This window comes from Nicotiana tomentosiformis, chromosome 1 (genome assembly GCF_000390325.3).
Source record: "Nicotiana tomentosiformis chromosome 1, ASM39032v3, whole genome shotgun sequence".
NCBI classification, from domain to species: domain Eukaryota; kingdom Viridiplantae; phylum Streptophyta; class Magnoliopsida; order Solanales; family Solanaceae; genus Nicotiana; species Nicotiana tomentosiformis.
Genome location: NC_090812.1, coordinates 46,636,285 through 46,648,917, shown reverse-complemented (window position 1 = coordinate 46,648,917; position 12,633 = coordinate 46,636,285). Strand labels below are relative to the sequence as shown.

Sequence of the window (12,633 nt, the reverse complement as noted above, 5' to 3'; positions counted from 1 at the left end):
GAAGAGAATTGAGAAGTTGCAGATACTTGTCTTTGTTTCTCATCACTTAGGAGAATACTGTAAACAGTATCCACGGAGGGAAGGGGCTTTATCATGAGAATATTACTCCTGACTTGGACATAGACTTCATTGAGACCCATAAGAAACTGATACACACGTTGTTCTTCTTCAGACTTAGCATTCCCACCACAAGTACAACTATTTGGGGAGTTCACATTAATTGAAGCCAACTCATCCCAAAGGTGCTTAATCTTGTTGAAATAAGAGGCTACATCAAGTGCACCTTGTGAAACATGTGTCAACTTCTTTTTTAACTCAAAGACCCTAGCCCCATCTGTTTGCCCATATCTAGCTTCTAATTCCCTCCAGATGTCTTTTGCAAACTCAGAATAGACAACAGTCTGGTCAATCTCTCTAGTGACAGAATTAGCAAGCCATGCAACAACCAGATTATTGCATCGTTGCCATTGACGAAGTAAAGGAGAACCCTCAGGTGGCTTTTCATAAGTGCCATGGATGAAATCAAGTTTGTTCCTGACAGATAAAGCAACTAATATGGATTTATGCCAACTTCCATATGATGACCCATCAAAACGATCAGTAACTAGAGAAGATCCCAACAAATCTGACGGATGGACATATAAAGGATGGCAAAGGTGTGTGTAGTCATCAGGATGAAAGAGAAGATGTGTACTTGCAGCAGTGTGGGTTAAGTTGTCACCAGTAGGTGGAGACAGAGTAGTATATGTAATAGTCATGATTTAATGAAAGAAATAACAACAGTAAATCAAATTTATCACAATCAGCAGAGAGACACTATATATAAACGAAGCAGAAAATAATTGTACCGATCCTCGTCGCAACCGGAGAGGTACGACCTTCAAAAGAAAAGAGTCGTGAAGTAAAGTACCAGCTTCACCGAGTACCAGCTTCACCAATAGGGAACCCTAGGTCCACGAGGAACTTGTAAAAGCACCAAATTTCACAACAAATCACCGGAAGAAACACGAAATGATTATCCTCAACGAGATTGCGCAGAAAATACGCCAAGAAAATCAGAAAATTTTTGGAACTGATGAACCGTGCCGGAAGAATACAATTCCGGTGAAATTGAATGAGAGTAACATTGGAGGATAGAGCAAATCCCACTCTATGTTATCCCTAACTCTGATACCATGTTGATTGCGTAAAATCGAAGCAAATTGTACCGAATTGTTCTAGGGTTTGATAAGAGAATGGGAGAGAAGAGAGAAACCTTTTATTGATATTATCGTATCCTTCTTTCTCATTTGTTCCAAAGATAAAAATATTTAGAACTATAAAATGAAAAATAAGACTAAAGAAATGTGGGCTTCCAGTCCATGTACAAATAATTATATTGGACCATTTAATGAAAGTGAGCCTTAATAGGACTCTTCTCGATAAATCCAAACATTTACACCTCATCACATATTCATATTAACAAAGTCATTTTCTCTAGAGAGAAACAAGAGGTGGAATACACAAAAAAGAATACACTGTCGTGTTTTTAATTGTGTAATTATATATCTCTTGCTCATAGCTCTAGTGCTCTACAGTGTCGAAATTCAAAATCACTTTTCTTTCACAGAGTCTTGTCATATAGTGATTGATACCATTACGAAAAACCGTTACTTTAAATTCCCCGCTGATTTGAGCAGCTTTTTTTTTTTTCATATTACAGGTACTGTGTTTTGAAATACTCATATGATTGTTTTGCTTGTTTTTTTTTCATGTTTGTTTTGACCCTTTTCTTGGTCGGAATTTGAGCAGTTGGCCGGAGAGCTAGCTGCTTCTGTTTTTTAATGATTTTTATCCCGATAGTTCATATTTATCATAAACTTCCCTTGATTCTTCGTTGGCTTTTAATTTTTGGATTCTGAAACCCCTTTTTCCCTTTCTCTATATTTTCCATATTTTGGAAATTCTTTTGCTGGACCTTTCTTTAAGTAACTTTTGGAGTTTGTGTGGATTCTCGTGGTTCTATATTTATTTTTTCCAATTTTCTTTCTTATTTCGAAAAGAAAATCTTATATGTAGATCTTACGTTGTGTGACTGGTTATACATGTAGGTGATAATTACATATGTTCGTAGGCGAATTAATGTATTCTACAAAAGAAAATATTAATAGTTGGTTCAATTTGAGTCGAGTAGAACGAATATAGAGGATTCTTGTAACCAATTTGAAATATTAATTGTTGTTGTACACTTGGTAGCCACCAATTCAGCTTGCTTTCATTTTATTTGATCTTTTCACCTTCATACATGTATCTTTCTTTGGATATTAGTTGCGAAATTCCATGGAAACTTTTATCAGAACATCAAATCGATGTGTTTTTATTTTATTTTATTTTATTGTCTTTTTTAACTAAGTTCTACGTGCTGACCAAGTGGACCAACGTCAATGATACATTCAAAAAAGTTCTTTAACAGCTTCCATGAACTTTCTCCTTTTCATATTGGCCAATCCTCCTAAACTTTGAACTTATTTTTGTTCTATCCTATACCCATACTACACCTCTTCCCCCTCCTTCTCTCTCCCTCAAGTTACATCCTTTATTTTACAGTAAGTTAATCTTCATGATTAATCTTAAACAAGTACTAATTGATTGATATTACCCTGTTGAAATTGCCCTTTTCTTCTTTTTAATTGGTTTTTCCTTTCTCTTTTGCAAGTGGTCAACCCCTACTAGTTTGGGATTTAAAGGAACTTAATTTATGTTATGCTTATGAATATTGCTCATTGTTAATTACAGGAAGAGATAGTGAAGATGGTGGAGAAGACAGATATGGAATTTGATCCAGAAGAAGTGATTGAGGAATTTGAGGCGTTGACCAAAGACGCTGGTAAAGTTCAACAAGAGACACTTAAAAAGATTCTAAAAGAGAATGGAGGCACAGTGTATTTACAGCAATGGGGTCTAAATGGAAGAACTGACGCTGAGTCTTTCACAGCTTCTGTTCCTCTTGTCACTCACAAAGATTTAGAGCCTTACATTCAAAGAATTGCTGATGGGGATCTTTCCCCTCTTCTCACTGGAAAACCTATTACAACCATTTCATTAAGGTATCAGATCTTAACTATTTTCTCCATTTTATGGACCAATATTAACTACCGTTGGTCCTCTCTATATTATTCACTATAAAAGCCTAGTTTTTCTCGGAATAGATTTTCATATTATCTTATAATACAAGAGTATGTCTTTTATAACAGCAAATGAGATTGTTATAAAGAGTTTTAAGTCAATTACAATAAATGTGAAAAAAGAAAAGAGTATTGTTGGTACTTGCATGAAGATTTTTCTTGGTGGTGGGGTGCCATAAAGTTGACAATTTTTAGAAAGTTTAACAGAATTGTTTTTTGCTGCAGTTCGGGTACAACACAGGGAAGGCCAAAGTTTGTACCTTTCAATGATGAATTGATGGAATCCACTATACAGATATACAAAACTTCTTTTGCCTTTAGGAATCGGTAATGTAGTTTTGGTGTATTACCTTAATAATGCTTTGCTATGTCATTTTGTCATACTTGTTGTCTTTTTCCCATTTTTTGCTTCTTGGTACCATCTGCAAAAGTGGGGCTGATTCAGGAAATTTTGTTTTTCATTATTACACTTCAACATCTTCTTGAAAATGAATTCATTTTGGTTTTCACCTTGTCTGTCCACCGGGAGTCCTAAAATTCACAACTTTCTGTTATTGTTGTCTCTTTCCTTATTAGTCTATGGTAAAAAAAAAATGATATACTCCCTCCAGTCACTTTTACTTGGCATATATAATGAAAATAAATGTTTATTTTTACTTGGCACTTTACGCATATTAAGAAAAGACAACAAATTTTTTTATGTTTTACCCACAATATTTATTACCATTTCAAATTATTTTCTCAAATTCAATAAAATATGTATCAATTAATATGAGTAACATGGTAAATTATGCACTTCATTTATTATTTCTTAAGAGATTTGAAAAGTCAAAACGTGCCAAATAAAAGTGACCGGAGTGATTATATCTATATTTGAAAATAATTTAGTTTTAAACTTTCCATTTTAACTATTTTTACTTGTGATCCTTTATGATTTAAAGATCGTATTTTTTTTTTAAATTCCGCACCGAATCAAAGTGTCTTATAAATTGAAATGGAGGAAATAATACTTTTTTTTTCTCTTAGTACTGGTAATTAGAGTTTCATTTCACATGATGAAATATGTGGGGACAGATTCCCAACTTCTGTCACATTTTCTGGTAACCACAGCAGGAAAATTGTTTGAGAAATAGGACGCCATGTTCCTTTTATCAGTAATTTGTACTCGTTGGTTTCTTGTTGCTTTGCTTAATGTTATGGCTAATTATTTATCTTTTTAAAAATTACTATTTGTATTTTTGCAGAGAATTTCCAGTTGGGAATGGGAAGGCTTTGCAGTTCATTTACAGCAGCAAGCAGTTCAAGACAAAGGGAGGTTTGGCAGCTGGAACTGCAACTACCAATGTATATCGTAATGCACAATTCAAGAAAACAATGAAGGCAATGCAAACCCCATGTTGTAGCCCTGACGAAGTTATATTTGGTCCTGATTTTCACCAATCTTTATACTGCCATCTTTTGTGTGGGCTTATTTTTCGGGACGAAGTGCAAGTTATCTCCTCTACATTCGCCCACAGCATTGTCCACGCCTTTAGAACTTTCGAACAAGTGTGGGAACAACTTGTTGTAGATATAAGAGAAGGAGTCCTCTCTAGCCGAGTCACTGTCCCCTCCATTAGATCAGCAATGTCGAAATTGCTGAAACCTGATCCAGAACAGGCTGATAACATTTTTAGAAAGTGTTCGGGATTAAGAAATTGGTATGGTTTGATTCCTGTACTCTTCCCAAATGCCAAGTACATATACGGAATCATGACGGGGTCTATGGAACCTTACCTCAAGAAATTGAGGCATTATGCAGGGGAGCTACCATTACAAAGTGCAGATTATGGGTCTTCTGAAGGATGGATTGGAGCAAATGTCAATCCTAAGTTGCCCCCTGAGCTAGTTACTTATGCTGTTCTTCCTAATATTGGTTATTTTGAATTCATTCCTCTAAGGGGGAATTTAGACGGCCTTGAGCCTACACCACTGGGTCTTGCTGAAGTTAAACTTGGTGAAGAGTATGAAATTGTTGTCACCAATTTTGCAGGTACAAGTTTCTCCCTCCTACTATTTCTATTTGACCAAATTATTCTTTTTGTCAGTGACTTCTGTGAATTTCTGATGCAAAAATAACTTTGTTATCATGATACCATTATTGAGAGGGTACCATGCTACTGTTTATAAGGCATTACTCAATTATTTATTGCGCACCATAATATAGGAGTAGTTCATTTAAGATACAGTTGGTACTTACTCTTTATAAACTATGAGTATTTTTCATCTACTTCTTTTTCAATTTTAGTAGGGAGATTTTATATTTGAGAAGTGGTAGCTCAATCTTGGTGTCCGTTTTCTGGAACTATTTCATGAAAAATGATTATATGAGAAGTGGTAGCTTAATATAAAAGTATAGTTTTAGAAACTTTTTACTATATACATGAAAGCCTGCTGCCCTGCTCATCTTTCGCTGTACATATTTGTGCTTATCCACATGCCTGCATGTGGGTGTCGTTCATATTCTCTTGACCTCTTCCTCAATGTTGTTAAGCATGTCTATTATCTAGAGAAGAGCTAATTATTTAGTACTTAATATTTTACACATCTTGAAGGAATAAATGGTACTGCATTCTGCCTTCAAATATTTGTTTAGTTGTTTTAGGTGCTTCATCGCTTGTAATACATTTTTTAATGCACGTTACTTGGTCTATCTTTTGTCTTACTCTATGTATGCTACTAAGAGTAGGTGATTACTGTTGAGTGCAATTTTATTAATCTGTTACCTTTAAAGAAGAGGAGTGTGACTTTGAAGGAAAAGTAGTGAGGAGTTTCATCTTTTTTCATGGCTTTAAATTCTTCTTGATTTTTCAAGCATTCGCCAAAATTTGAACAATTTTGTACATGTCAGGGTTGTATCGTTATAGACTCGGTGATGTAGTTAAAATAAAAGGATTCCATAATGCCACACCAGAACTGCAGTTCATTTGCCGCAGAAATCTTTTGCTAAGCATTAATATTGACAAGAACACTGAGAAAGATTTACAGCTAGCCGTGGAAGCAGCAGCTAAGCTCTTAGTAGATGAAAAGTCAGAGGTAGTCGATTTCACGAGCCACGTGAATATTGCAGCTGATCCAGGGCACTACGTGGTTTTCTGGGAACTAAGTGGTGAAGCAAGTGATGAAACATTGCAAGAATGCTGCAATTGTTTGGACAAATCGTTCATCGATGCAGGCTACCTGGGCTCTCGGAAGGCTAATGCCATTGGAGCGCTTGAGCTTAGAGTTGTGAAGAGAGGAACATTCCATAAGATATTAGATCATTTTGTAGGATTAGGGGGTGCTGTTAGCCAGTTCAAGACCCCAAGATGTGTTGGTCCAAACAATAGCACACTGCTGCAAATACTGTGTAATGATGTTGTTAAGAGCTATTTTAGTACTGCCTTCTCTTGATGCTGAACTTGAATTTTGCTTTTAGTGATGTATTCTTAATAATTGTACAAAGTTGAAGGGTTGTTCGGAAAAGAAAATGAAGCTTAGTTGTTGGATTTTGTTAATGAAGCTTATGCATTGTTTGGACTTTGGAGTATGGGTGTTTACTGGAAGGACTGGACGGGGCTGGTCACCAAAAAAACAGCCCGTCCGGTTAGTGGGCGGGCTGGCATACCGGGCTATTAGTGTGCTAGGTAATTCCGGGTTCTAATAGGCTCGTCCGGGTTCGGGCTTATCCGGTTTGAACTGGGCCGGGTTTTCTTTTCCTTTTCTTAGTGTATTTATGTTTTCATGTTCAATGTAATTGATACTTATGTGTTTGCAAACTTCTAAATAATAAAATAAGTATTTTACGACATAAAATTAAACTTTTGAACTTTAAAGTGTTAAATTTGAATTTTAAAATTTTAAAATTGAAATTAAGTGGCTACATAAAATTATTTAATACGACCAATATGTAAGGATCAAACTTCAAAGTCTTTCATTTCATAGTTTCATTGCATAATAATATTTCAAATTAACTTGCAACTTCTATTTTGATTTTTTAAATTTTTGAACTTGTAAATTAAAAGTTTACAACAATTAAAAGTTTAGTGTTTACTACTGCCAAATGTCAATAAGAGCAAATTGTCTAATAAACTAACACATTAAGCTTAAATAAGTCTAAAAAATTTAAAATAACACAAATTGTCTCAAATCAACTTAAATACGAATTCCTGGAAGACGCTAAAGACAACCCTTGATATGCTTCCTTAAACCATATGTGCCCTCCCACTTTCAATGAGTATTAAAGACTCGAACACAGTTCTTGCATTCTACTTTGCGAGCTTCTTCATTTTCTTCTACCATCTCAAAATGTTCCCAAACATGTGAGCGTGCTCTAGAAGCACGAGGCATGATTGAACTTGAACCTAACAAAAATGGTAACCACATTTCACTTGATAATTGTAATTTTGTAGTTAGCGTAAATAATTGATAAAACTTGAAATAATAATTAATTGAGAATTTGAGAGCAATAAGCAATTCAATAATCAAGGGGGAATTGAGAGAAAATTAGAGTAGAAGAAGAGAGCAAGTTGTGAGAAAAATAAAGGGAGGGGAGGGGGGCTATTTATAGTGTTTAAAAGGCTAAAAATGTGATTTATCAATTATTAGGAGTGGGGGAAATTTTAGTAAGGGGTAAGCCGAAATGGTTAAAAGTGCAAAAAATGGCCATTGCCCAACGGTCATTTTTAAATTTGACCGTTGGCAACGGTTAAAAAAAAAAAAAACCGGGCTGGAACCCGGTTAAAACCCGTAAACGGATTACCGGGCTAGCCGGGTTTCGGTGCACCGGTAGCCCAAAAAGGCCCAACCCCGTCCGGCACAACCCTTACCGTAGCCAACCCATCCCACCCATTACTGACCCGGACTGAACCGGATCGAACCGGATTGTTAGTGGGCTGTCCGGCCCGTTTAACACATTTAGTTTCGACTAACAAAAGAAGTTAGTTAGTGGAAAGTGTACTAAAGTGATGAAATAACCTTAGCTTTAATTTATAGAACATTTACTCTTCAACTCTTACACTATTAGCCAAGGACCAATATACCCTATGGCAGTAATGCGTTGAAACATCCAGCCTATCAATATACCCTATGGCATTTTAAAGTTTTTTAACATTGCCAGTACTTAATTAAACTATATGTACGTATATAGAGCAGTAAAAGAGAAATGCCAGCATATGGGTGATTCACTTCTGGGACAAGTATGACGGCATAGGAGCACGCAAAGCTAATCTATTCATAAGTTATATAGGCCAGGAAAAATAGGGAATGATGATGCCACACAAGCTGCGGGACCTTTCGCTATATATATTTAAATCACTGCTATGTACATTTTACGGTCTAATCAGCTATCAACTACTCCATATGACTTTGGTTATCATATTTTTTATAAGGTAATGATGTTTTCAAATTATTCTTCTACCCTTTTATTTTAACATAAATGTCTTAGTCTGACTTCGTACAAATGTTAAGAAAGACTGAAAATATGGTTTATTTGTAATATTTAATAATGGAATTACACATATAGGCATGCATGCTACTTTTTGTAAATGCAGAACCATGTATCTGAGTCCTGAGAGGACAAGACCATAATAAGAAGAAAAAAATTGTATATAGAAAAGGAGTTCTTGGTCTAATTTGGTTAAGCATTATGACGTGGAATGAAGGTAAAAAGTTGAAATAAAACAAATAATTGATGTTCCATAGATCAATAAGCAAAGAAATCTGACCTAGTAGTATTTCGCGGAATATCTCCTATTTTAGTAAACTTGGGAGTTATCGGTAGCTTGACCATCTTTATTTCAAAGGTTTATCGAGGTGAAACTTTTAACATATATTCTTTTATTATTTGTAGATAGTAATAGTCAGAAGGATAAACTTAACAAACTGCCAAACAAAGATTAGTATGATGTGGTAGGAAGGTAAAAAGGTGAAATAAAGTACTAATTAAGAATTGGTGTTGCAGATCAACAAGCAAAATAAATGTGACAGTAATAGTAAAAAGGATAAGCTTCAACAATCTACACAAGCAGATCGGTCATATCTATTTATTATAGTAATCCATTATAAAATTAGCAGATCGGTCATTTTTCACAAACAAACTTTTAGCACCTAAGATTCGGGCAAGTTCACTGTTGCATAATAAATTAATGCAAATAGGTGCACCTATTCTTTTAAAGCACTGTATTTTGGGCAATTTAGGTATTTAATCCTCCAAGTTAAGCAAAAATAACTCTTAATCCAAATCCAAATTACGTAATTCCCATATAAATAATAAGTATATATGTGGCAAAGTTCATAGCTTTAAACTGTCACAGAATCTGAGCAGAAATTGTGCAACATGCCAGCTGATAATGGTACTCTCTCAGATAAAAACTCCAGAATAGAAGAAGAAGAATTTGATGAAGGGAAAGAAAATGATGAAGAAGAAAAAGTTATAAAGATATGGGATTGTGGGAGTCCCTTATATGACTCCTATGAATTTGTAGCTCTCAGCCATTTAATTGATAGGCATCTTATGGAATTACCATGTCTAAGTGGATCAAGAAAAGAGACTTATGAATCTTCTCAAAAGGCAAAATCAAGAATTGAAGAGGTTACAACTTCGAAGAATAAGCTGATCAAAGGGTCTTTAATGGTGAGGTTTCACAATGGTTCAATGGAGAAGATAAAAGAGAAGGATATTGCTGATGGAGAAAGAAGAAAGAAGATGAAATGGGGGATTGTTAAAATTTGCAGCAGGATTATTTCTTGGAAGAAAATTAAATAAAGATCACTTAAATAGGTATATGCTTAATCTATTATCATTCTCTTTTTGTATGTTATTTCTGTTATAAAGGGCTGTCTGATTTTAATAAATCACCATGGAGCAAACTGATCAATTAAGATTTTGGTTTTTCCTAAAATTATCTGATTTTTATTTCGCTTTTATGAGCATGAATATGGTATGTCGGTTATATTCGGAATTTGTGGGTATCTAAAAGAAAGGGTTCTTTATTTTTATCTACTTTCTCTCATTTTAAAATAGTCAAACTAACTGTTGGAAACTAACCATAATTAGCCGTTGGAGCAACACCTATATAAATATGGTTTTTGGAGAGCTAAAAACATACTTTTTAACACAACTTTTTAAATCTTCTTCTCTCTCCTATACGCAAAGTTTCTTGTTTAAATTTTCTGTTAGTTCTTTTTCCAATTTAATAAATGAAAAAGCTTGTTGAATATCGAGGAATACGCCTGATTTTATTCTTTAATGTGTGAGCAAAATATCTTTAAGGACGAAATCTTTGACACACCTCAAACATTGATAACTCATATTCTCCGTAATCAAAATTTTCCAACATGTTATATCTTACAATAGTGTTTTGGTTCAATATCTTACATATAAAATATTGGGCATGCAAGTTTGAAACGAGGCTTAAGTAAATTGTTACTCCATTAACACCAAACTTCTATCAATAAAGATAGGCCAAATAGATGTACGATCCCTTAAACTTGGCTTCAATTTCTATTTTGACACATTAATTAAGCCCATTACCTATTGAACACTTTAACCCAAATCAATATATGCTTATTAAACACAAAAATTGACATGGCAAGAGAGATGTATTTCATCCCCTTTTACGCGCGTGATTTTAATGGGTTTGAGATCATTTTTTTTTGTTTAAATTAAAATTGACTTTTTTTTTTCTAAAGGTCACCCATAACCACCTGATCCCCGACGAGTAACGAAAGCAAAAGAAGAACGTCAATAAATTTTATTACCAGAATTAATGAAGATCGCCGGAAAAGTCAGAACTCCGGCCAGGTCCAAAGAGGCGACAAGCAACAGTAATATGTTATCAAGATTTTAACATTTACACATCAACTACGAAATCAGTAATAGACAGAACACGAACGAATCTCCGATACCACAATGATGGAATACCAGAAATGGTGATAAATGTCGCCTATTTTAATAGTAGCCCCCAAAATATTAAATGTCCGGTTACTTCTTTTAGTTCTGCTCTTTTATCAGCTAAAACAACAACGAAACAAAATAATAGAGATGAAGGAGGAAAGAAAATGAGCAATGGCCGGTGGTTGCTAGAATCGCCAGATACTTTTTTGTTTCTTCCCTTTTTTTTCTCAACTTGGATTTTTTCTTCTCCAGTTAGCTAAAAGAAGGAATTTTCAACCCAAAAAAGAAAGGAAAAAAATTGACATAAATTTCTCCTTTCCCTAGATCTGAAAATCCAAAAACGGTACCAGTATTTTTTTCTTTTGGCAGATGAAAACGGTAGTCTTCTGGTGGTTGAAGAGCCAAGGAGATTGGTGAAGGCAGAGGTGGGTTTCTATGGAAGGGGCTGGTGGGATTCCATGGAATGAAAAAAGAAAGGGGGTAGTTGGGAAGAAGGTGACGATGGGAGGGGGGTATTTAAAATAAATCTTTTTTGTTTTCAAAATTTCTTTTTGACTATTTGGACTCAAATGTCACGTGTCTCCCTCTTATTTGTTATTTTGCTAAGTTATTCATGTGTGAATTACACGCACCTTATTATTTTTACTGGTTATGAGTTAAGTGTTGAATAGATCACTTTATATAATATTAAAGTGTTCAATAAGACAAACGCTAAGTTAAAATATCAAAATGGAAACTGAAACCAAGTTTAAGGGGCGTACACCTATTTGGCTATAAAGATATAAAAAAAACTAGGTTTAATTAAATCTATATCAATTTCAAACTAGATTAATAAGATTGGATGAATTTGATACTGATCCTAAAGTTCCCAAGTAGAGCCTAACTCAAAGTTCTTCAGTTTATTGTCAAAGCTTTTTGGGGTTGACACGTGTTTTTCATTTTCTCCTTTTTGGTGCTAAAAAAAGTTCTTATTTCCGAATCATGCAACGGTGCATATTTTTTCAGTGTCTTAGGCTGCTTATATAATTACAAAATGTCGGTGCTTAATCATGACGTGCATAATAAATGATTTGATAGATCATTAGCAGAAAATAGATCTAGTTTCACTCAAACTTTTGGCTAATATTGACCCCATTTGATAATTTTTTTTTTTTGGCTAATAATTTGATAATCCACAAACATAGTTTTCCACAGAGTTCCATTGATCAATTATAGTCCAATGAAAAATGATAAGCAGGCAAAGTGGTTAGTTTTGTAGTGAACATTTGAGACAAAACAGATTGCACGTTGAAACGTCTATAGATAAGGAACACACTTTCATGTGTTCATATGTGTTTTGTTCTTTGGGGTAACATGGGTCCAATGTGGATAACATGGTCCAATGTGGTCAATTAGGATTTCAAGAAGTCGACACAACACTTCCACCACTACTTTTCAAGATCTCCAAGATATGAAGAAAAAACATATCAATAGTCGGGGCGGTCAAGGGCATGTGAGGCCTAAGGCGAAAGTTAAATGTGAGGCCTAAGTATTTAAATTTAAAAAAAAAAACTT

The 12,633-nt window shown here is 34.6% G+C and overlaps 1 protein-coding gene across 2 annotated transcripts; it reads left to right on the top strand.

Annotated features, from left to right (window-relative positions):
• The first annotated feature begins 1,474 nt into the window (after positions 1-1,474).
• LOC104090951 (jasmonoyl--L-amino acid synthetase JAR4-like) lies at positions 1,475-6,700 on the top strand. Of its 2 annotated transcripts, none has more exons than XM_009596166.4 (5): positions 1,475-1,702; positions 2,776-3,086; positions 3,390-3,491; positions 4,409-5,196; positions 6,055-6,700. In XM_009596166.4, exons 2-5 carry the CDS (start codon positions 2,791-2,793, stop codon positions 6,594-6,596), a joined length of 1,728 nt encoding a protein of 575 aa, XP_009594461.1. In that variant the 5' UTR covers positions 1,475-1,702; positions 2,776-2,790; the 3' UTR covers positions 6,597-6,700. The 2 variants fall into 2 exon arrangements, with proteins under 2 accessions (XP_009594461.1, XP_009594462.1); XM_009596167.4 differs by lacking the exon at positions 1,475-1,702 and adding an exon at positions 2,436-2,585.
• The last annotated feature ends 5,933 nt before the right edge of the window (positions 6,701-12,633 follow it).

Excerpts from the sequence above, each read along its gene's own strand:
- LOC104090951 (XM_009596166.4), top strand. The coding sequence starts at position 2,791 with ATGGTGGAGAAGACAGATATGGAATTTGATCCAGAAGAAGTGATTGAG. Across the intron at positions 3,492-4,408 it reads TCTTTTGCCTTTAGGAATCG|AGAATTTCCAGTTGGGAATG; the intron begins GTAATGTAGTTT and ends GTATTTTTGCAG. Across the intron at positions 5,197-6,054 it reads TGTTGTCACCAATTTTGCAG|GGTTGTATCGTTATAGACTC; the intron begins GTACAAGTTTCT and ends TGTACATGTCAG.